Source organism: Taurulus bubalis (assembly GCF_910589615.1).
Source record: "Taurulus bubalis genome assembly, chromosome: 5".
NCBI classification, from domain to species: Eukaryota; Metazoa; Chordata; class Actinopteri; order Perciformes; family Cottidae; genus Taurulus; species Taurulus bubalis.
The window spans coordinates 19,792,449-19,817,011 of NC_136593.1; the positions used below are offsets into that span (position 1 = coordinate 19,792,449).

Consider the following 24,563-nt stretch of genomic DNA (forward strand, 5'->3'; position numbering starts at 1 on the left):
TGAGGAGGGGAGAGTGTCAGAGCCGAGGCAGGGAGGTGAGCGTATGAAAGCGTTCACAGGAGAGCTGGCTATCTGAGAGGACGCCGGATAACAGAATGGACCTGAAAGATTACTCGCACTGAGTGGAAATGGATTTATTGCATTTGGAGGTCTCAGCAGCTTTTCTGCACTCCCACAATCACAAAAGAAAGAAGAAAAAGTCATGGTTTACGTCAAATAAAACATAACTTTCTCGTTTGACACTCAAACGGTGGTTTTCTATTATGGCTCGCAGCCACTCGACCTGAAGCAACGCCTATTGAACACCTCAAAGTGTCAAACAGATAGTTGGTGAAGTTTGAGTCTTTTTCAACCAATGTAAGATGTTTTACTTGATTGTTCAAAACACTTACTAGCTAAATATATCATTTTCATCATCATATTTTCTTCTTTTTATAATCTAACAGCAGCCTACAGTCTGAACTTTTTGGGCTGCACTAAGGAACATTGTGATGTTTTTACAGATAGTTTTACCATGTTCACACCTTAGCTTAGCGCGTTGGCTAACACTGTCATTAGCACGAAGGCATTTAGGCATAAAACTAAGTATTGGACTTTGCCTTGATGATGGCATGAGATGAAAAGTCAGGGGATCAACAAAGTAATTCCAATGTGTGGATATAATTTAGTGCCAAAAAAAAATTCACCCAAAACCACAAATGTGAATCTCATGGCGGCTCCAGAGGAAAACTCATCTTCAAACAGGCCCACGCTGTGTCACTGGGATTCATCCTCTGGGCGCCATGAATATTTCAGGCTGGGTTTGAAATCACTCCCTATTTTCCCTATATCACAGTACAGTATGCCATTTAATTTTTAAGTCGGAGTGTGAAAATGTGTCCACCATATAGTGCCATGAACAATTCCACAAGGTCCATCGCACGGACTTTCAGCTAAAATGCCCACAATGCAATGCATTTTACAAGAAATTGATCCTTGTGTGACTCAACAGCTTTCAGTGGTGACGCAAAAGGTATTCGTGTCCGAAATCTCAATTAAAATGTCGGGTTGGTAATCTTCTTCAGGAACAGTTTTGAGATTTTTGCTTAAGTTCTCATGACATCCTGAAAGCAATCAATGAATCAAATGCTCTGACAAAAACAAAAAGTGGCTGTTGTGGAACAGCAATAAGCCCGTCCAATAATTGTATTTGGCCTGAATGAAATGATTGGGCTGGGTTTTTCGGTCGGATAATTATTATTATTATATTTTTTATTTTACTGTACTCTTGGAAGTTTCTCAAGATTACCTACCTTTAATGTATATTATATAAAAAGTAGTGAATGATTGAGCGAGGGAGTGTTTTTTAACACAGTGATGCCATGTCGCCGACGGGGCTGCTAATTATCAGCTGCTGCTTCAAGCTAAATTTGTATTTGTTATTACTCGTTTTAAAAGGAAGTCCACAAATGTAAAGAAAATAGCATCAGACTGTGATGGAAAAATAAATACAAAATCCAATTGAAAAACCCATTGAGTCACTAAATGGACGGGGTTAAGCAACTAAATTGAGGAATGTATTTGTCTATGGAGTCTTATTAAGCTGGGCTGTTCCAGGGTGTGTGTGCATGTCACCATCTGTCTTTTACAGGGTGCAGAGCAGAAAGGGATGGTGATATGTGCCATGCAGCTCTGTATGAATCATGTGACATTCCACACATGGTGATTAGCAAATTATGGTCCACACTGGGACCTGGATGAAGTGCTTGCAGATGCATGTCAATGCTAAAGCTTCAACCCTCTAATCCCCAAAACTATACTTTAACAACTTTGGAACAACCTATTTACGTCTCATAAAAAAGAGGCTTTAAGATCCTGGGACATCCCACCAAACAGTTAGCTCAGCGAAAGACAGCGGTGCTCTGATGTCATCGCTGTCAGAACAAAGACGACTTACTGGCAAACAACGGTGAGAAAACTACCGACTGCCTGGGCCAATGTGAAGTCATGCCTTTTTTCATGCCGCACACACACTACATTTTATATTCCACCAAGTCAGGCTGCGTCCGCTTTGTAATTCTCTGCTGAATTTTAGATTTAATATCTTGCCGTTCAAAACTCCTTCTGATACAGGTGCCGTATATCAAACACGACCTTCACCTTGAGAACCAAACGTTGGCAGCTTGATCGGTTTAGTGAGATGCTCCGTGGGTGCCCTGTAAATGCTGTATATCATAAACATTATGATCTTTAAAGTTTAAATGCTGGAAGAGGACTAAATACCACGGGCCTGCTGGAAGATATAAAAACTGTTTATAATGGCACAGGGAAAAGGAGGGCAGAGGAAGGAAGCAGGGTTGCCTTAATGGGGATAGCACAGTAGTTACTAATGTGCATGCTAAATAAACCCACATGCACACACAAACACGCACACATGCAACGTTATACAATCTTTGATTGGACAGACGGTGAACATTTTCTCACTGTAAAAAGAAAAACCTCCCGGTGACTTACACAGATAACAAGGTGACACATATATCTGCGCAGGATGTGTAGAAGAAATGATTACGAGGCCGCATAAACGAGGTGTTGTGTGTTCGCCCGTTCCAGCGCTGTCGGATGATTGAGCAAAAGTAAAAGCACAGGCTTCCCACACCGAATGCTGAGTGAGATTTCCCAGGGACTTTTGCTGGCAAGACGGGAGTGAATCAGCCCAAGTAAGCGACAGCAGCTTCAATCACAGAGCGTTTATGTGCATTAGACAGGCAGGCGTTCACATGACATGAAGCTGAATGATGCTTGTGATGTCAAACAGAGAAAAAAAATGACAAAAAAGTTGAATATTAAAGCAGAGTAAGTTCAGACTTGAACTCAAACTGAGTTCCAGGCTCACAATTTAAGCGTCCATCAATGTTTTAGAGCGGATTTACGAAGCCACGGGTTGTCGCAATTCTTAAGTGTGAGCTATGTGGGAGTGAATCATGTCTGGACAAATATTCCATAGTACTAATTTACAGCAGACCTTGGAATTCTGGCGATGAGCGGTCATTCACGGGACTGACCAACGCGTTTGGACACTTAAGAAACGGCCCAGTTGTGACAGGTGGTAGGTGCAAAACATGTTGGATTCCCTAATGAGCCCATTGGTATGTAATGGAGTGTAACTACATTAATAGTATGTCACGCCTTTGGGTCTTCTCTGTGACCTCCTCACATAAATCCTTGTGGCAGGTTTGTAACCACCACTTAATCCCCTGCGGTCGTTGCAAATGTAAACCACACACATACATACGAATATGAAATTCCCATGTGGACACACACACACACACACACACACACACACACACACACACACACACACACACACACACACACACACACACACACACACACTTGTCTCAACTGATCCATGGAATTCATCAGATAACACCTAGATCTGTCCACACATTCTAACTACTGCTAGCATACAATGAATGGCAGCAGCTGTTCATTAAAAAAAACTGCGTTTAAGAAATAAGATTAATTAAGGTGTTCTTGCTTCAACAGCACAGGCCTCCTCTCTCCGACGGCTCGGTGCAAGCTCCAGCTGTGAGAACACGGCTTGCTTTATTGCCCCCTAGTCTGTGACACACTCCCCGCGCCCATCTTAACGTTCTGCTTAGCACAGTGTTAGATTTCTATGCATAAAAGTATTTTTGGTGGGGGGGTTTCTGGCAAGAAACACTGAGGAGGTGTTAATCATCCATTATGGGATCTGTTAGTAACAATAGCTGCTTAATGGTTATCACAGAACCAAATCCATCCATAAAAAAAGGGAGCACTTGCATATAGAAAACAAGTCGAGGGAACTGTGGCATCAGGCTGAGCACCTTCTCTTCCATACTTTGTGGTTGAAGGAGCTGGGAAGTTTCAAGGCAAGAATCGGTGAAACAGAAGGTTAAAACTGAGCTGGAATCACTCATTGCCGCTCTAAAAGTCCTGAAAAAATAAAAAAGCAGGTTTGTGATGCACCAAAAGAGAACTTCAAGTTAAGCTGCAGAGTTTTCAGTCTGCAGAGACTTTAAAGGGCCCGTTCTTTACTATTATCCTTCCAAAGTCCTCTGCTTCCACCTAGCGGTGACTATCTACATTGACCACTGGATGCCACACTTGAAAACCTTAAAAATAAAACAAAATTTATTAGCAATTACAAGTGGAAAGAGAAAAAAAATGCATGACATCTACAGGAGAATTTGTTGGAATAAAAATGCTAAATCTTATTTACAAAGTCTGCAATTGAATGTGAATAAGTTCAGCACATGCACATACAAATTGCAAATAGGCTATATTATATTATTAGGCCATATTATATTATTACACAAGTAACAAAAGCTTTCCCACCAAATTACCCACACAGTCACCCACATTTTAAAGCTCCTCACTGCCGCTGGGGTCCGAACGATAAATACAATCAGACACGGAAAATTGTGTGCGAGATGAATTTGTAGAATAACAATTACAGTGAAATGCAGAAGCCATGTAGAGCATTATAGCAGTTATCAGCAACAAAAACAATGCTTAAATTGATCAAGACCAAGCATGGAGCAGATTAACATACAGCGATACTGTGAGGAATAAGTCTTGCACCTGAAAGGAAATTACATGGCAAATCGATAAATGGCCTTCTGAGGAGACTGCGTCGTCCTCGGGCTGCTGAGGCTTCTACATTAAAAACATCAGGAGTCAGGCAAGGGGCGTGGCAACTGGCAAGGCATTTATGACATTGAGCATCCGACTCGAACGAATCGAACTTTGAACGAATGGATTGTCTTCTGTTCTCCGGAAGCTCCGTCATCATGACCAACACTGGCGTTCTGTTATCCAGCCCGAACAAATTAGGGATTATCAAAACAGATACTTTCGGGGTACACCCATCACTGTGTTCTGATCATTTTCTTAAAAGTCCGTCAACAACCTGAGAACTGCAAGAAAGAGTTTCGAGCTACATTAAAGTGTCGCAGGCTGCAAGTGAAGCAGCATTCGATAAACCCATCAACTGACAAAACAACTGTAACATTTTTCTCACTTCACATCGCATCGTCCATTACGTCATCGTTTGCATTGTTAGTGCAGTACCGTCGCCCCCCCCAGACATCGTAATGCGTTTGTGAGATTACAAAACATAAAAGGAGATTGTTGGATGAGGGGCGTGTCGAGTGTGATCCGGGGATTTATGCTGCGTCTGGACCACGTGTTCATTGATAGTGGGTTCAAAGTGGCATTGGGCAAAAACCGTCTGATTGGAACGCTCCCTTAGTCGAAGGCACTTTAAGCTCACAGTCTTACCTTCTATTCATCGTTTCACTATGTGTAAACTTTGACTTAAGTCACTTAATAAAATGGATACTTTCACACGCCAGCAACATTTTAAAAAGATACATTGCAACGATCTTATCAGGAATTTACGATATAAGCAGAAGCTACCGTCGTCATTTAGCAAATAACTGTTTAAAAAAAGAAGAAAAAAAAAATTATACAATCGGAACCTCGTCACGTAAACATCAAATGTTGAGGAGCAACAGAACAGATGTCTACATTTAGGATTCGGAGGAGGTCCGTCCCACTGTAGCTGGGAGACGGCACACTGTAACATCATTAGATTCTGGTGTCGAAGGGAACAGAAACCTTTTTTTTTTTTTTTTTTAAAGAAGAAAAAGTCAGATACAGATCATGTTCGTAAGGACCCGGTAAGGCATGACGAGTATGGACGATCCACCTTCAACAAAGTTCTGAAACAACTCTTCAAGACTCCGGATAGTCGGGTTTGGCGGTAGTGCTGTACATGGAGCTACACCTTTATGGTAGTGTACTGGGTGGTGCGGGTGGTGACGGTAGTGAGCAGATAGCTGGAATACTTCACAGAGGCAGAGGAAGGGATGGCTGTCGAGGTCCAGTGACCATTAGCGGGCTGAGGCCGGAGCTGCGACTGAGGTGGAGGGAGGGGGGGGGGCCTCATCTTCAGCTTCTCCGTGACTTTGAATGCTGGATGAGCCACTGCAGCGTGATATCTGCAGAGGGAGGGATAGTACGGCATTTTTTTCCCATGAGCTCAGCAGGCACACATATCACGAAACATTTGTATATGTGCAGTTAATTCATGTTGAATCATTGAAACGCGGATCTGCTCCTTGCCTATATTGTCTTTCTCTTTGCAGGAGACGGAATAGCAGCAGATCTCTCGGTCCTGGATGCCAGATAGATTCCTGGAAAAGGAAAGCAGGAAACATGAAACCACTAAGTACACATTAAAGAATTATGTTTAAGTGGATTACATATACTTTTTTTAAACAGCGAAAACATTTAAACCAGCGAAAGCGCTGATCAGCATCATCTAAAATGACAAGCTGCTACGTGAATATTTTGTGGGAGTGGGGTGATAACAGATTTGTTAGCATGGTAGAAACTTAGAGCACCTTTGAACTCTTTTCCTTAATGTTTACTGTACATGCAGTGAAACACTTGCATTGTAAGCTGTGTTTAAGGAGAGCAGCTTTGCAATACTAGCAAGCTGAAGTTGGGCGAAATACAATAGACAGCACAAAAGACAGGATTAGCATTGGATTGGGTTCATTCTAGCCTGTACTGATCCAATAAATGGCCGGTATGGCCAGGAGTCTGCAGCCCCTTTCCGAAGCTACGGGAATGAATATGCTGCTTCCAACAGCCTCCATTCTTCTGGGAAGGCTCTTCATAATATGAACTATTTAAGTATTTCAGATTTACCACAGGTCATTTTGGTCATGCGGTGTATAACTTAATAATGTATTGGAAATGCCTGATATCGCTTGAGCATCCCCACAGGGATACTTACACCTGACACACATTTATCAATGGAGTTTGTGTATCAACATAAATATACTGTCGTCTTGAGTGCCTCACATTTTTTCAATGAGCTGCTTCTCATCAAATGCGTTGGGTAGGTCTCGTTTGTTGCCCAGTACTAGAACCTGAAGTGGGAGGGAGGAGAAATGAGAGAAAGGGCTGATCAATAACCAGCACAGCAATGTGTCAGCATTATCCCAGTGTGATCAGACAATTTAAAGGATTTCTCTCAACTATGTGCTTCACCCAACACAAAATCCTTATAGTTGGGGAAAAAATAAGTCACAGCACCTACCAATTTAGCACATCAAACCCTGTCTAATCAATTAGCCCGTCAGCTTAGATACTGATCATTAAAAAATTAATCCTGGCTCGGGCTCAAATGACCACTTAGTGTTCCATGAAGCCTGCGTCACTGCAACCCATCAGTTACTAATTATGAGTTTAATCCCCGCTTGTGATCAGCCTCACTAGAACTTTTCAGAAATCATGAGTTTTTGGGCTAAACACCACAAGTGTCCTCTTACGGGAATCCCTTGGAGCTGTGGTTTGTCCAAAAGGTTGTGCAGTTCATTTCTGGAAGCTTCTATCTTCTCTCCGTCTGCTGCATCCACCATGTAACTGCAAAGGGGGCGCGGGGGATAAATAAATAAGATTACTTAGTTTGGTACCACTAAAATACCTGTTTCACTGAAACAGAAAATCTAATATTTAGCTTCTTACAACATGAATTGTGTAACGACACAATTATATGAAAAAGTATTAGTGTGTGTGTGTGTGTGTGTGTGTGTGTGTGTGTGTGTGTGTGTGTGTGTGTGTGTGTGTGTGTGTGATGTTCGTTCAGGTTTCGGTTTAGGCAATGTGGGGTCACAAAGGCCACCTGCCGTACGTGGCGGAGTTCACAAACTTACACAATAGCATTGACTCCTCGGCAGTAGCGCTCCCACATGCTTCTGAAGCGTGGCTGACCCCCGATGTCCCATATCTAAGGAGAGAAAGCACAGAATCAAAAATGCAGTCTTAAGGGAGACAAAAGGCCCCTGTACTATTTTTATTCCCTTTATAAACCAATTACTGCACCATTACCGCTCCACAGTGCAGCACGTACAGCTTAAAATAGTTTAAAATAGAAACAGTGAAAGCATCCAGCTTGACTTGCTCATTTACCTACCTTTATCGTCACATTGCCTTTAGTGACTTTCCGCATGTTGAACCCGACTGTGGGAATCATGTCTTCGCTGAACTGGCCTGACTGCACGAGACAAAAAAGGCGGCATGTTAGGGATTACTGCGACTAGCAACTGAAATATTGGGCTTTAGATTTTTTTTTCTTTACAAATATTCACATTCATCTAATTGGTTTCTTTCCCCCATCTTGGTGCCATTTCATTTCTACCATTTGTGTACCGACAGTTAGTACAAAGCCAGTGTCTCTACTCTACATCGGTGTCACCAAATAAAGAAAACTACTTGTCCACGTGTATTTAGAACTGTGTAGTTTCTGTTTGTGTTCAGAAGTCACATAAAGAAGCTTAGCTGAAGTGAATCACTTTGATAATAAAAAACACTTAAATACAAGGGTCCTTTTTCGCTGCTTGTTGTCCTTTTTACTCCATGAATCTTTGTGAAGATGATTGCATCTACGCGTCGGCAGGCCTTTGCTTCCAGCAGAGCTTTCTGCAACCAGCCAGCGCTTTGTAACTTAACATTCCACCGGCTTAACGTACCATGCAATGGATTTATCCTTAAAGTGGGGGTCACTCTACTTGAAAAAAATTCAAATATGCCAGATGGCTTCAATAACTTTGGTTCTATGGCCCATACACAACAAAGTGAAGGAGGGGGAAGTTTGGTTCCAACCTAAATACCCAGACATGAGCACAACAGATTCAGAATCAAACAAATTGTGGTCTTGAGAAGAACCCAGGAGAGGTACGACTACAGTGTGGTGTCCCGGGACAGGCATGTCGTATGTGTACAGATTGCAACGCCCTCCGAGGCAAATTTATAATTTGTGATGTTGGGCTATACAAAATAAACTGAATTAATTTAATCGTCACCTAGATACACAGATGTAAACAGTGGAGGTCAGAATCTAACCTTTTACCCCACATACTAGATGTGGAAACGAAGTGGTCAAAAAAAAGAAAATAAACAAAATGTTTTACCTTTAACAATGCTGGCTCTATGTAAACTTAAACACGACCCAATTACCTTAATACATTTGATTATACAACATTACATCTCTCGCAAATCTAGCTATATATCTAGTCAAGTCATATTTATAATCTATTTATAAAAGTATAAATAGCTGGCAGCTATCCCGGCTCCAGGCCTCGTTCGCTTCCATTCACTCTCGCGAGATGACAAACGTGACGGCGTGTTTACAAGGTTAGCTCGTGCTGTCATCTCGTCGATGTTGACACAGCAGCAGCTATTGCAAAGCACTGACAACTCTGTTCACATGACCGGTTTCATAAGTAAACGCACAGTCATACCTCCGTCCATCCGGCTAGCCACACGGCTACCGGGCTGAGCCTGTGACCAGAGCTTTAGCCACACAGTGGGGGGGAAATAGCACTAAAAGGTGCAGCGAATACATTTCATTTGCAACATGCTCAAAGAAAGCTTCCCCCGGGTCGCAACGTCAGCCCGGGCCCACACTGACAGGGCTCGTTTCGGCTCTTACCGCAATCACATTGACGAATGTGGTTTTCCCGGAGTACTGAAGTCCCACCAGCGTGAGCTCCATCTCCTCTTTCCAGAAGACGGACCGGAACCAGTCCAGCAGCCTGTTTATGAGGGCCAGCATCTTGGATTGACGAGGTGGTCGCGCTGTGGTCGTCTGGACGTGAACTGGCTGGAGAGCAGCAGTCTACACAGACAGGAAGTAGCGAGCTGCTTTGTCATATCATGTGATCCTCTGGCGAGCGTTGCTGGCCCCGCGCGCGGAGGAAGGCGCCGCGTGCCTGCCGAGAGGTCCGTGCGCCTCACGGGAGCGCGCGCGCAATGGAAGAGGAACTTGAGTGACATTCAGTCCCTTATTGCTGCTGAGGCGACGAGTTTGTGCTTTTGGACCGTTTCTGACCTTAAGGGCTCTTTCAGAAGCTCGCAGCTGAATCAGGTCTCTGGACAGAAAACTTCCAAGGGGGAAAAAAAGGGTTCAACAGGACAACACAGAAACTGGTCAAAGGCTAAAGGAAACAGCACATAGCTCTAAACATCGAACAAAAAGTTTGTAAATTTGTGTTTGGTAGATTATTTCTCTAATGTAACAATGCTTATTTGCAATAAATTGTATACCGTTGGAAAGCCTGTTTATTTCCCTTTTAAACGGTGCCCCATTTGTGAGGAACATGCATTTGTGTGATGAGCAGCACAGCTGAGTAGCTATGTGGGGCCCATGAAAAATGTGCCAAATCTTCTCTGCCAATGCCAAACAGCTGATTCTGCTGTTGCTATTGACTCTTGTTTTGAGCTTCCGGTACCCCAAAGGTGCTTCATTGGAGGCAATGTCAATGCAGAGAGGTATCGAGATGAGATTCTGCAACCAGTAGCAATACCATTGCTCCACAGTCTGGGACCGAACTCCATCCTCCAAGATGTCAGCGCTCGCCCCCATAGAGCGGGTTTATCAGAGACCTGCAGAGTCTGGGAGTAAAGAGACTGGAATGGCCTCCAGCAGTCCTGACCTCAACCCAATTGAACACTTGTTGATCAGCTTGGGCGTACTGTCCGTGACCAGCATGAGTAGGAGGTGCCAGGCTGCTGTGGCTGTGTATGGTTCTTCCACACGCTACTGAGGCTCCTGACTTTGTGAAGGATACATTGTAAAATTGCCTATGTCTTGTTTCTTCCTTGTTACTGATAGACTTCAATCATCCAATCCACCAAACAAGAGACAATAATAGCAACTGCAGAATCAGATGTTGGCAGAGAAGATGTGGCACATTTTTCATGGGCGCAACCCACATACTCAGCTGTGCTGCTCACACAAATGCATGTTCCTTACAAAAAAGCTTTCAAACGTTATCAAAGTTATTGCCAAGAAGCATTGTTACAACCGAGAAATAATCTCCCAAACACAAATTTATGAAGTTTTTGTTCGATGTTTATACACCTAGAACAGGTGTATAATTCTTAAGTGAAAGGTATTAAAGTCCAAGTCCAAGTGCTCAATACAGGAACAAATGTCGCCAGTGCCTGTTACATGATTACACCTTTTAACCCAGGTTGTAATGTAAAAACAGAGTTTTACTGTGAGTTGGTTGAGGTGAAGCAACTTTCAATGTGGCAGATAAAGCATTTAGTTTCAAGTCCAACCCCTCTGTTAGCTGTCCATTCCAGCCGTGTACCAAACTACCACAGAATAGAGATCATAAAAAGCATAGAAATACCCAAATGACAAAGAACCATCCAGGACGTAATCTTTCACTCATAAGTTATGTTCTCCCTCCCATCCTATATCTTTGAAGCCTGCACCAATAGAAGTACAAGACTAGAACATTACGCAATGAATGTTGATGGTGTGGCTGCTGCTATAAGACGTTGCAATATATATACACCAATATTACTAGCAAGATGTGTTATTAAGGTTATTGAGGTACATTATAGTGTGTGTGTGTATGTGTGTGTGTGTGTGTGTGTGTGTGTGTATATACGTGTAATACATACATGTAAGTATATATCTGTATGTATGTATAAGAAAAACTAAAGAGACTTTTTATTTATATATATATATATATATATATATATATATATATATATATATATATATATATATATATATATATATATATATATATATATATATTACTGTCTGGAGCCCAATTTAGATACTGGAGTAAATAATGTGCAGTAAAAAGACCAAAAGAATCTCTGCAACACAATCATTTATTTTTGTTTAATTTAATAAAATGTTACCACTCCAGATATATCTCATCAACATCAGTCTTTGAGCTGACAACCACAAAACCTCATAAATGCACCGTGACAAACCACGGCTCTATATGACAAAACTTTTCTCTTATTGGAACACGCTCGTTCTATGGTGGCTTTTTTTATTATTATTTATTCCATGTCTTGAATAAATTAGACTGTTTAATAATGAGGTTAAAGCCCACTTTCACTGGGTGACGCCCACTGGCTGCCGGGAGATCACAGAGGGCGACACGTAACATTAGTAACATGTTCATTATTATCACCTGTTATGAAATGGGTTGCTGATAAATGCGTGTAATTTTGGGTCATGCATGGAGTGCAACTATGACAATGCAGCAGACATTCATATAAATCACAACAGCGCCATGTACACATTTTAATAAAAGAAAGTCAAAAAATAGAACTTCATTGTCAACAACAAAAAACATAAATCAGACGTTGGCCTACGTTACTGGAGAAACTATGAATTAGTACATCTTTCCTCCTGTCGGCAAACTTGTTTTAAAATTAAACAACAATCATCTGTACACCAGAATATTTCCAGGTCTTTCGGAAAGTGGAATGTTACTTTTGGAGGTCAAGTCATTATGATTTTTGAAGTCACATTTAGCATCCGAAATTACGATGCTTACTTTCAATACCAATACTTTTCCTGCACAAAAAAAATGTTTTGGGAAACTATTCTCTGTCAGTGTCATACATTTGAAACATTGTGTGTAAATGTGGTTTTGGACAGCAGCGCAATGTAACTTTCCTTTCCACTTCCCAATTGAGTATGCTAACAATTCATTGGTGTAACTTACTGTTTAGGAAAGTCATCTGTGCATATCCTGCAGTATCATTTTGGTTATTTAAACTAGCTAACTCATGAGATTAATTTGGCCCATAGCCCAGTCAAGTGAAGCAGGAAAACAAATGGCCATCACAAATTTGTGCTGGATAAACAAAGACAAAAATGTGAACCACAATAAAAGAAGGGAAAACAGTGACAGTCAGAACACTCCAATAAGCTTCCCAGAGAAGTGGTTTACTGAGAGAACGGAAAAGGCACAATTACTCGCCGGCCTGCATACCAGAAGGGCTTTTCCATCCTTGTTTATTCCAACTTGTGCCGTTTTTTTCGGCTCAGTTAGATCTTTTGTGTCACTCAACACTTCTTCAGCGGACTCAAGATGGTAGCAATCAAGTACAATTTTGATTTAAGCTTGACATGTAAATTCTGGTTTTATAAGGCGACAAAAAATTATCAAAGCAATTTTTATTGGCGGCAGAAAAGCCTTTTCACCCTCACGATGCTTCAATCCAATTCCCTTCTAATCGTTGACTATTCACGTGATCTGGAATCGACTTGTAACCACGAGAGGACACTGCAGCAAAGATCTGTGCGGCGTCGACAGCTCGAGGCCCGTCAGTTCGGTAGGCAGCCCTTGAAAGAGATGAGAGAGAGAGAGGGACATCACTTTAAACATCATTATATATTACACAGACAAAAAGATGCATTTAGGATGTAGTCGTGAAAGATGCAATTACCTCTGGCCTAATAAGTGAGTTGTACTTCTCGGGGGCTGCTGCACTCATTATTGTTGTGTAAACAGTCCCTCTGGGGATAATCAACATAGAAGACAATAGATACCATCACATGTCATGCAATGTGCAATAAACTATTACAACAACCTTTGGAATGCTTCCTTGAAAATAATACTATGAAAAAAAACAAGCAAATAATAATCATTAACGTGCCCAAAATATAAAACTGTCAACATCTTCACAGAAACTTGGCTATTGCTGTTCTATATGGTACGTGCAATGCGCTGAAGCCTGGTGTCAAACAAAGGCCTTTTGACATTATTGCTGAGGAAAAGAAACTGGTATGCACACAGCTCACCCATATCAGCGACAAGAACAGTCTTGTGATTCGTTGAAACAAAGAATGTGAGCATAATGGGCAGATAAAGAGCTCCTTACCCATTGCACACTGGATACAGAGACAGAACCTGGAAGGCAAGAAAGACTAGATTAGAAATCCAGACTTTCAAAATGTGCTGAACGCAATATCCCTCAGTATCTATGAATGTGTGCTTTGTTTCCCTGAAGTATTGATTTATTAGTCCAAACTTGCCTGATAGAGGGTCTCCATGTTGATGTTTTCTTGGCCAGTAGCGTTGAGTGCTTTGTTGGCTGCGTCTCTACAAAATGAAAGCATAACATGAGCATAATAACAGCGACGGCAACGATAACGTGGCAGTACTCGTCGTGTGAGATGACTCACCTCCGGTGATCTCTGGCTGGCGGCGGGAGCCAGTGGTCAAAGTTTGTCTCCACTCTGTACCATCTGAAACGGGAACGCACAGGTTATTTTTTTAATTTTCGGGTTCGGTTGTGCAGTTTGAGTTCAACGCACACTTTGAGACAACGGACTCTCCCCAGGTCTTTTGTTTTTCCTACCCTCCATTCACGGGTTCCAGTGGCCAGATATCGGCGGGGCCCGTTCGGTCTCTGGTGATGACGACCCCTTCCCCCGCTCGCGCCCCACCCACAATGTAATACACTCCGGTGATGATGGGAATCTTGGCGAGACGCATCACGGCGTCCTGAAAGTCCTCTGCTTCCTCCAGTGTCTGCAAAGGTTACACACAAATAGACAGTATCCAAAATCATTCAATCATTCACTACTCCCAACTCACTATGAAGACTATTTAGAGGACTATATGGGGAGCAATATATATATATATATATATATATATATATATATATATATATATATATATATATATATATATCTGCAAAATAAAAAAACTACTTCAAGAGTACTTGCATCAAAAAATAAAAGCATATTTTTTATAAGTGTGCTTTCAAAGGCTTTATGGCCTGCATTTTTATTCTTAACTTCTTTTAATGATTATACAACCTATTTTATATTACTTATTGTGCTTTTTCTCATTTGTTGCTTCTTTGCCCAATGTTGTATAACTTTTAAACTATTTGAAATATATATTTTTTATCATTCTTTGTCTGCCATGTTAACTTAAACATGTAATATTAATATTATATTATTATTATTGTGCCATTAATTACATCATTGCTGTCAGGGAATTAAAATATGCTGGATCAACGTCAGCTGGTAACCTATCCATAATAAATATTGACCTGCATTTTTGTAATTAATTGTTGAGTCGGCACTTTGAGTGAATTTAAGTTCCCCTTGGATAACGGTGATGCAACGTTTACTGTATGTCTAGGGCTTTTATTGTGAAAGGTTGAAAAACGGAAGAAGTAAAGTGGTATGCACTGTGGGTGTGAATGTGTGGCCATCGTTGTTTACTATGTTCCTCAATGCCTATGGGATACTTTGAGTCCACTATATAGGGTGTAATAATTCTCACAACACATTCAGACAGCACAACAAAATGTCAAACTTCCTATATAGTCCACTGTTGTGAGTATTTAGTGATGTCAGACACAGCCCTAGTCAAAGTTTCAGTTCCTCGTACGGTGAACTTCCTCATTCTTACTTCCCTAAAGTACTGTACTCACCTCCCTCACCAGCCAGCTGACTGGGGATCTCCGAAGGATGAGCGCAGACACCACGTTCTTCCACCAGTTCCACCAGCGTTCAGTGCCTGATGATCACAAACACACACACAAACACACACACACACACACACACACACACACACACACACACACACACACACACACACACACATACAGATATGAAAACAAAATGGAATAATACAATCTGAACATTGCAAACATCTCTGGAAAAACCTGACTGCCGAAAAGAAGTGTGCTCTCACCTCGCTGGTCACCAGACACCGTAAACTTGTTCGCACTCTGTCCCGTCCACAGGCCAATGTATCCAGCAAAAGAAGTTCCAGTGTACGCCACCTGATTGGGCGTTTCAAATAAACCACATACATAATTGCATCACCTCATCACTACGCAAGAACTTTCATTTTGCACCTGCTAAAATGTACTGACCGATTGGGGATTCTGGATTTAGATTTTTTTTTAAGTTTAATATAACTTCAGGAAGTTATATAGTTTTGAAGTGCTGTGTGTACTGTACCTTTTTATTCTTGAGGAATATTACGTCCATAGTCAGATTCCTCAGAACCGAGTGTGGATAATCAAGGTTCCTGCCGTGGTACACGTTCCCCTTCTTGTCCTGAGCGACGATGCTCGTGCAAAATCTGTGAATGCACAAAGTGTGTTTGCGTGCATGAGAAGGCGTTCACGTTTAAATCCAGCATACTTGTGAGGCATTGTCAGCCTCCGCCTTGTGCACATGTTTCTATTATATCTGTGTAATCAGGTTTAAAATGATACGTACGCAGATATTTCATAGGCAAAGTTGAGAATTATGACATCTGCAGCGCTTCCCATGTGTGAGGCCAAGCCACGGATCTCTCCCGCATACCGCTGAGGAATGTACTTTTCGAGATCCTTCACCAGAGGTGTCACTGCATGATGAAGCCATTTTGGAACAGAAGAGCTGACGACAACAAAAGAAGAACAAACATTTCTGTGTCCGCACTGGAAGATACACACAACAAAAACAGTGCAGAAGTTGGTTTTACTGATGATTCAATGCTGCCATAATGCTAATATTAACACACAGGCTTTCTACCAGAATTATTTTCGGAACTGTTTGTGGTTAAGCCCCTGATTATTACAGAACTTATTAAAAAACTTATATTAATATGATATTTTCTGATATTAAAGGGGCAAATATTCAAGAAAACATTCACAAATCAGTGAGATTATTAATCGGAACTGATTATTGCCAATTACGGTAGACCTAAAAGGACTTGGTGAAATGAGCATAACAATAAACAAAAACAAAAAAACAGTGCAATAACATGAACATGAGTTTTTTTCAACACAAAATGCTTTGCACTGGTTAGGAGGTACTTGTCTGAAAACACATTTCCCAGGGGGTACGTCACTGAAGAAAGGTAGAGGACCACTGGAATAGAGAATAGCGAGTCGTTGTGGTGGTTGAGTGGCATGGGCCGCTGCTGAGCTGGGGGAGGGGTACCTGGTGGATGGGGTCCGGACTGTCCCTTTGTCTTTCAAAGCGAGCGTAGAACTCTTGGTCACTTGCTGAGAGTTGGTGTTGCAGTTTCTCAGAGTACAGTCGTTTAGCGTCTCTCACCGCCTTGTTAAACCTGTTTTTTTTACTTCTTATACAAATCCGTGTCCCCACTCCTAAACGCCTGTTCCTCTATCAACTTTAGCTGCTTAGATGTAGTTAGATGTAGTTTAGCTGAACTCACCCTAGTGCATAATGGTACACAGCTGCCTTTGAAGCTGATTTCACATGGTGGTCAAACAGTGGAATTATAATTTCTGGGTCCAACATGTGATGGGGCCCAAAAAGACATTTCCCCATAAACTTACATTGGGTAGAGACGTCTGTTGTGGATGATTTTTTAAAAATGGAGAATCAACTACCCAGTCCTAGCCCTTATATAAATCATAGGTTCTAAAAAGTTGTATAACGCCGTCCTTACCATAATAACACTGTAGGAGCAACACAATTCAGATGGTTGGCATTATAACAACTCCACCATTTGTATTTTAAATGTATATATATTTAATGATATTGTGTCTGTATATATAACTGTATATATATATTACATTATATATAAAAAATATATATCATATATTTTTTATATTTTAGTTTGTTTGTTTACCTAGCTCTGACGCTTTGTCTGTTAACTAAGAATGTTTATAATTACTGATTAACCTATTTTCAAAAGCCTACTCATGAAACGCCAACACAACGGTGACGTTATACACTAGTTATATGCACCGAGTTACTCATTACAAAGTTTCAACAACAAATGATCAACAGCGCTACATGGTCATGCGTAACCTACTTTCTGGAGATAAAGAGAAACACTTACTCGATGAACTCTGCGGCGGCTTTCCTCAGGTAGTCTATGTCAAAGGCTTTCACCAGAGGATCCCATCGCACCTCTGGAGCTTCGTCCAGGTTGACAACCACAGTTGGGGGGACGACCTGCGGCCGGCACGAGACCGCGAGCCCGAGCAGCAGCGCCGCAGCCCGCATCAACATCGCGACTGGTCCGGTCCGTCCGAGCCAGGCTGGGATACTGAGACGTGACTTCCGATCGGAGTTTTTCAGAATAAGAGCTGGTTCAATATACGGCTCGTAAAACAACCAATGTGTTTTGGCTTTATAATGATGATTCAAATAAATTATAAAATAGATTAAGAGAAATACTTGAGAACAACACTTTGTACCCAAAGTATCAAAAGTAGGCTACTCTTAATGTAGGATATTATTGCATCTTTGTTATTGCAGTACTGTAATGCTGGTCGAGGTCAAGCAAACTCTTTGGACTGGTGTGAACTTTTACAAGATACTTTTGGGGTTTTTTGCCTCACACATTTGTTCACGATTTCACGACATGGGTCACAATTTCCCTGTAAAGATGAGGTGTCATTCAGGTGGGTTTTGACATGACCTATGTATTTTAAGCAGTGATGAAACGGAAAATATTGTGCACTTGCTTCTCAAATTTTCACAACCGCACAATTAAGGGTGTGCCATTAACAGATTCAATTATGGTAGAAGGATAGAGGAATTGTAAAAATTGCTGTTTGAAATAATACGTTTGAATACTTTGGCTTCCTATAGAAACTTAGCTTCATTAAATGTTAGGTCTCTGTCAGGAAAAACATTTTTGATCAATAATTTAATTTTGTTAGGCACAAACCGGAATTTTTTATTTTTAACCAAAACTTGGTTAGACCAAGATCAGGGTGCAGCTGTTCTTATTGAATCAACACCTCTCAACTTCAGTTTCATGAGTGAAACAAGAGCGCATAAGAAAGGAGGTGAAGTTGCTATTTTATTTAATGAGTCTCTTCAATGCAAGCAGATGTCTTTTGGTAATTTTACTTCCTTTAAATATGTGGCTCTGAATTCCACTCAAGTGTTATTCCTCAACATTTACAGACCACCTCAATACTGTGCAACCTTCTTATGAGTTTACTGAACTGCTGTCTATAATCTATATCCATGTTGATAATCCCCAGGACAGAGGGTCTATAGAGCTCTGTAGTGTCCTTGGTAACTGATCTGACTCAGCATGTAACAGGTTCCACCCACAATAAGGGGCACACTCTAGACCTAATCATCAACAAAGGTCTGCACATTTCCAAGGTTGCTGCGACTGATGTTGCACTCTCTGATCATTCCTGTGTTTTCTTTGAGAGTGCAATCTCCCTGGACACAAATGTCCAAACCGAGGTTGTGACAAAGCGTTACATCACTGAAAACACCAGTGAACTATTTATTCAGAAGTTCTAGCCCTCTCTTGCATCTCAATCAATGAGCTTGTGGATGGCTTCAATTCTAAAGTTAAACATTTTATTGATGCCATTGCACCCACTAAGGTGAAGGTTGTCTCGAGTAAGAAAAGTTCCCCTTGGAGAAATGCCACGCTGGTCAGAATAGAGAAAAGAGAGTGTCGGAAAACTAATCTCCAGGTTCACTGTGGTATCTATAAAGAGAGACTTTGCAATTATAATTTGGAACTGGCAGTCCATCTTCTCTGACATCATTACCAAAAACAATAACAATACCTGTGCCTTATTTGCTACCGTCAACAGGCCTCCGGTGTCGGTAACTGCTAAACGCTCCAATCCACCTGGGCATGCAATCAATTTGCCTCCTTTTTTGCTGACAAAATCCAGAAAATTAGACAAGCAGTCGGTGGCTCCACACCAACCACAGGATATGTGTTGTACCCAACTTTAAATAACATCCATTCAAATATCATGACACAATTTCATTCAATCAACCAAAGAAGCCTAGAAGACATTATACAACATCCTCCTGCTGCTTGGATATTCTACCAACACACTTTTTCAAAAATATTTCACACTGCATGACCACGGATCTTTTATAAATTGTAAACACATCCCTTCTCTCGGGTGTCTTCCCACAAGCCCTAAAAACTGCAGTTATTAAACCACTCCTAAAGAAGGCTAGTTTAGACCCCGAAATAATGAAAAACTATAGGCCATTATCAAACCTCCCATTTCGAAGTAAAATAATGGAAAAAGTGTTTTTTCAACAACTTCTTGGCCGAAAATAACTGTTTTGATGTCTTCCAGTCCGGTTTTCGTCAGCACCACAGTACTGAAACTGCTCTTGTTAAGGTTTTCAACGACATCCACTTAAACACAGACAGTGGCAGAACCTCAGTCTGGCAGCAGTCGAATAGTCAAACAATGACCTCCTAATGTCTAACCCTATCCACTTTTCCTTGACCTCTGTGGAAAATGTCACAGGGTCAAGGAAAGATGGGAAGGAGAATTCAAGAAGAGTTAGGAAAAGATAACCACGGTGTTTATGAAACATCACCTCGTGTTGACTTGATATGTTTTATTGTAATGTAACAAAATAGTTGATTAAAAAGATGATAATCAGAAACATGACTCAGGCTCAAGAGCTCGTCCAGTTTAACTCTTTCATTAAAGCTTCTGTAAGTGAAGTAAAATAAAAGAATGAGGGCTGAAGCTGCAGTACAACAACAGAGAGAATATCAAATACGTCAGTTTGATCACTTTACAGCAGTTTTCAGCAACGTTACGTTTGTAGTTTGCCAGCAGGATTAACAGATTATTGAAAGTATTTCCAAGTTATGCTAATGATTATTTACATGATATGTGTTTGTCTTCATGATCGTTTGTTCTCGAAAACGGCCGAATGAAACGTCACTTTAAATGTAGCTGCCGCAAGGAATTGTGGGTCGGCATTATCTCCTTTCCTTTCGTAAAGGCAGTTCCAGTGTTTCCTATGCTAAAGGAGCTAAATTAGGAAGCATGAAACTCCTTTCCTTTGCGATTAGAGAATTCGACCAGCACTTATCATGGCGGCCACTTAGGTACTTCCAGGTCATTTCACTCAGTTAGGAAGGTTCCTAACCAAAAAGGACTATTCGACTGCAGCCTTAGTATTACTGGATCTCAGTGCTGCATTAGACACGGTCGATCATGACATACTACTAGGCAGACTGAAAGTCTGGGTAGGACTCTCTGGCGCAACACTTAACTGGTTTGAATCCTTCTTGAAGGACCGACAACACGTTGTGTCTGTAGCTAATTACACATCAGAGCTGACTAGGATGAAGTGTGGTGTTCCCCATGGTTCAATACTGGGGCCTCTTCTGTTCAACATCTACATGCTTCCACATCCTCAGATTATGAATAACACCGGGGGGAACTATAATCCCATACAAGGGCTGGCTAAATGCATTGAAGAAATCAACAACTGGATGTGCCAGAATTCTCTTCAATTAAATAAAGATAAAACAGAAGTAATTGTTTTTGGTCCCAAGGACGAACGATTGAAAGTCAGCACTCAGCTTCAATCACTGATGTTAAAAACCACAAACCAAGCCAGACTAGGTGTAGTTATGGATTCAGACCTCAACCTGAACAGCCATATCAAGACAATTACAAAATCAGCCTACTATCACCTGAAAAAAAGTGGATCACATCACTCCTGTTCTGAGGTCTTTGCACTGGCTCCCTGTCCAACAAATTTAAAGCTACAGGGCAAAGACAATTAAGTTTTAAGTAAAATTAGTACTTTATTTTAAGATAAACATTTTTCAAAACCTTTCAGTAATGTTTTTTTATTAGAGTATTTATAATTCATCCAGTTAAATTTGAAAAATTATAATACATATTGTTGAGATATTATTTATTTGATTTGACGGTCAGTTGTTCACTTCATACAGACATTGAAATAACTGCTTGGCTACTTCAATACATATGGGACTAAATCGGACTAAATATGTGATGTTCGGGACCTTTGCACGAGGACATTTTCTCTAACTGGACCTTGTTGAACCCTAGTTGAATACCCCTGGGATAGGGCCTAAATACGTTAGTGATCTGCTGCTACCTTATGAACCATCTGACCCCTCAGGTCGTCTGGGACGGGTCTACTTTCTGTTCCAAGAGTCAGAACTAAACATGGAGAAGCAGCGTTCAGCTTTTCTGCTCCACACATCTGGAACAAAGTCCCTGAAAGCTGCAGGTCTGATGAGACCCTCAGCTCCGTTAGATTGAAGACTTTTCTGTTTGCTGTTGCCTTTAATTGAACCAGATTCAATTGCTGCATCTCGCTACTGCATTTTATTTCTTAAACTGCACTACAACTTTTAATCTATTTTTTGCTTTTTTACTGTTTTAAAATGAATGTTCTTAAATCTTTTTAAATCTTGTTTACTTCTGCACTATGTTTTGCTGATTTTAATGGTTTCATGTGAAGCACTTTCAATCGCCTTGTTGTTGAAATGTGCTATACAAATAAACTTTCCTTGCCTAGTATAATAATTCTCAGTCGTTCATAGGGTCTCTAGAATCCATACCATAGCATCCTGTGGTATGTTCTGTATTATAAGATGTTAAATGCATATTATTCATGCAGAAGGTTCCTATCATTGGGCATCATATGTATAACATCTGCATTCGTAATATTACAATTGTTTGGCCTTTGCAAATTTACAGAAGCATTGGACTAATCTATGCATTTTTTTGATGAAATTAAAATGAAAATATCTTGACTAAACCTGGAAATATTCTGGTGTACAGATGATTGCTGTTACATGTACAAAATCATGGTTTCTCCAGTAACGTAGGCCAACTTTTGTTTAATTTATGATTTATGAATTTTCTTGTAGAAAATGGAGGTCTATTTTTTAAACTTTGTTTTATTAAAGTATGTACACGGCGCTGTGGTTGTGATTTCTATGAATGTATGCTGCATTGTCATAGTTGCACTCCATGCATGACCCAATAATACACACATTTATCAGCTACCCATTTCAGGTGATAATAATAAACATAGCTCATACTAAACCATTGTAAGACTCGTACCATAAAAGTAGAAACATCCCATAATTCAACGTGTATGTGAAATAGATGTATGTTTAATCTGTGGTAAGAATATCAATTAATTTGCGTTGTATACCCATTGTTTTTCTTTAGTTTTCATAAGTAACTGATTTTATACGGTAATGTGGGTAATATCTCAAACGGCCAGTAGGTGTCGCCATCTCACCCCTAGGGGGGTAATTTGTCTGCGCGTTGTATTCACGCTTCTAGTCAAGTTTCTCAGAAGAGGAACATAACGGAAGAGGAAAGAGCGTAACAGTGAACAGGCGCCCTCATTAAAACGTTGTAACTGTATTTAAGGTGAGATTTATATTTAAAGGCACACATTGTTCAAGGAAACTGTTATGCTTGTGAAGAAATTGTTTCTTTTAATCATGAGTCTGATACAAACCTTTTAGAGATAGAATTTCACTCTCATCCATTTATATTGAGCTAAAGTTTAAAGATGTAAATTAAAAATCACTTTGAATATGTTTACATTTGTTTGAATAAAGTCAGAGTCATATAGAGTTTTGGTTTCCTCTTTTTGTTTAACTTAACCGTCACGGTGCATTTATGAGGTTTTCTGGTTGTCAGCTCAAAAAGTGATATTCCCTTTACAGACTTTTCTATTTGACATATATATTATATATATATATATATATATATATATATATATATATATATATATATATACATACAAATATTTGATATATCTGGAGGTCTCAAGTCTTAAAGTAAAATTATATTAAATAAATGATTGTGTTGCAGAGATTTTTTTGTACTTTTTCCTTATATGTATATATGTATATATATATATATATATATATATATATATATATATATATATATATATATATATATATATAGATATAGATATAGATATAGATAGATAGATAGATATATCTATGTATATAAAGATATATCACTCTTTTTGGCTGCTAAAGGCTTGTGTTCGATGTTGTCGTGTTGCTGAGCAGCTCGTGTTCAGTAAAACCAGAGCAATGACCTGAAAGAAGCTGAGAGGATAATAGAAACCCTCTTTCATCGCTATTATAGACATGAGCGACTAGCGACTTTATAAGATTCCTTTTCTATTCAAGCTCCACTAACGTATTTTCAGGCGGGGTTCCTAAAGGCAGCATGTGAGGAGGATTTATGCTTTGGTGTAAAAATGGTGCGATAAAGTAATTCCACAAGATGGCGCTGGTACTGTATTATTATTCTTTTTTTTAACACACCAGGACTGTGAACTATGTTGGAATCACTTCACCAATCTGCTGAGCAACTGACAAAATATTGTTGTGATTACAAGAAAAGGGAGAAAAGAAGAAAACAAACGCAGCCATTTCCACATTTATCAGGGAGGCATGGTGGGAGGAGAGCATATGGCCTTGGACATTTGCACTATTACTACAACTACAGCAGTGTGTTAGCACCCAGGAAACAGGCCCCCAAAACACGCAGCAGAAGGTTGGGGGGCGGGTATTCCATATTATTAAATCTGAAAGTACATCAAAGACATGAAGCCCTTTCTCCCACAACCTCAAATACCATTTCCATCCTCTGTGGTGTCAAGTTGCCAGACACATGTCCTGCTCCTACTCAGCACACTTTCAGTATTGTTACTGTGGCTGCCATATGGTGAATATAAATATATATACATATCTGTATGGGAGAAAACTTACTAAACCACAAACGCATAATTTAGAGTAATTTCTAGTTTCGTGGCTACATTTGAAAAAAAAAAAAAAAAAACCTTACCATCTCTAGTTTAGAAATCAATAATATAGATTGCAATACTGTACATGTTTACTGGTGCATAGTATTCATGACAGTATTTAGAAAGAAGACTA

At 40.3% G+C, this 24,563-nt stretch overlaps 2 protein-coding genes across 2 annotated transcripts; both read right to left on the reverse strand.

Moving 5' to 3' along the window:
* Positions 1-4,133: 4,133 nt before the first annotated feature.
* On the reverse strand, positions 4,134-9,652 carry LOC306737284 (ADP-ribosylation factor-like protein 8B; the record flags this gene model as incomplete). Its single annotated transcript, XM_079219002.1, has 7 exons — positions 4,134-6,026; positions 6,151-6,221; positions 6,898-6,965; positions 7,368-7,461; positions 7,752-7,825; positions 8,012-8,092; positions 9,530-9,652. The coding sequence occupies 7 exons, from the start codon at positions 9,650-9,652 to the stop codon at positions 5,977-5,979; spliced, it is 561 nt and encodes a 186-aa protein (XP_079075128.1). The 3' UTR covers positions 4,134-5,976.
* Positions 9,653-12,144: 2,492 nt separating this feature from the next.
* Positions 12,145-17,866, reverse strand: LOC306737074 (N-acylethanolamine-hydrolyzing acid amidase-like; the record flags this gene model as incomplete). The annotated part of the gene is made up of 11 exons (XM_079218777.1): positions 12,145-13,207; positions 13,312-13,381; positions 13,747-13,775; positions 13,901-13,967; positions 14,051-14,113; positions 14,227-14,399; positions 15,316-15,401; positions 15,579-15,669; positions 15,851-15,974; positions 16,115-16,276; positions 17,694-17,866. The coding sequence occupies 11 exons, from the start codon at positions 17,864-17,866 to the stop codon at positions 13,190-13,192; spliced, it is 1,056 nt and encodes a 351-aa protein (XP_079074903.1). The 3' UTR covers positions 12,145-13,189.
* Positions 17,867-24,563: the final 6,697 nt, after the last annotated feature.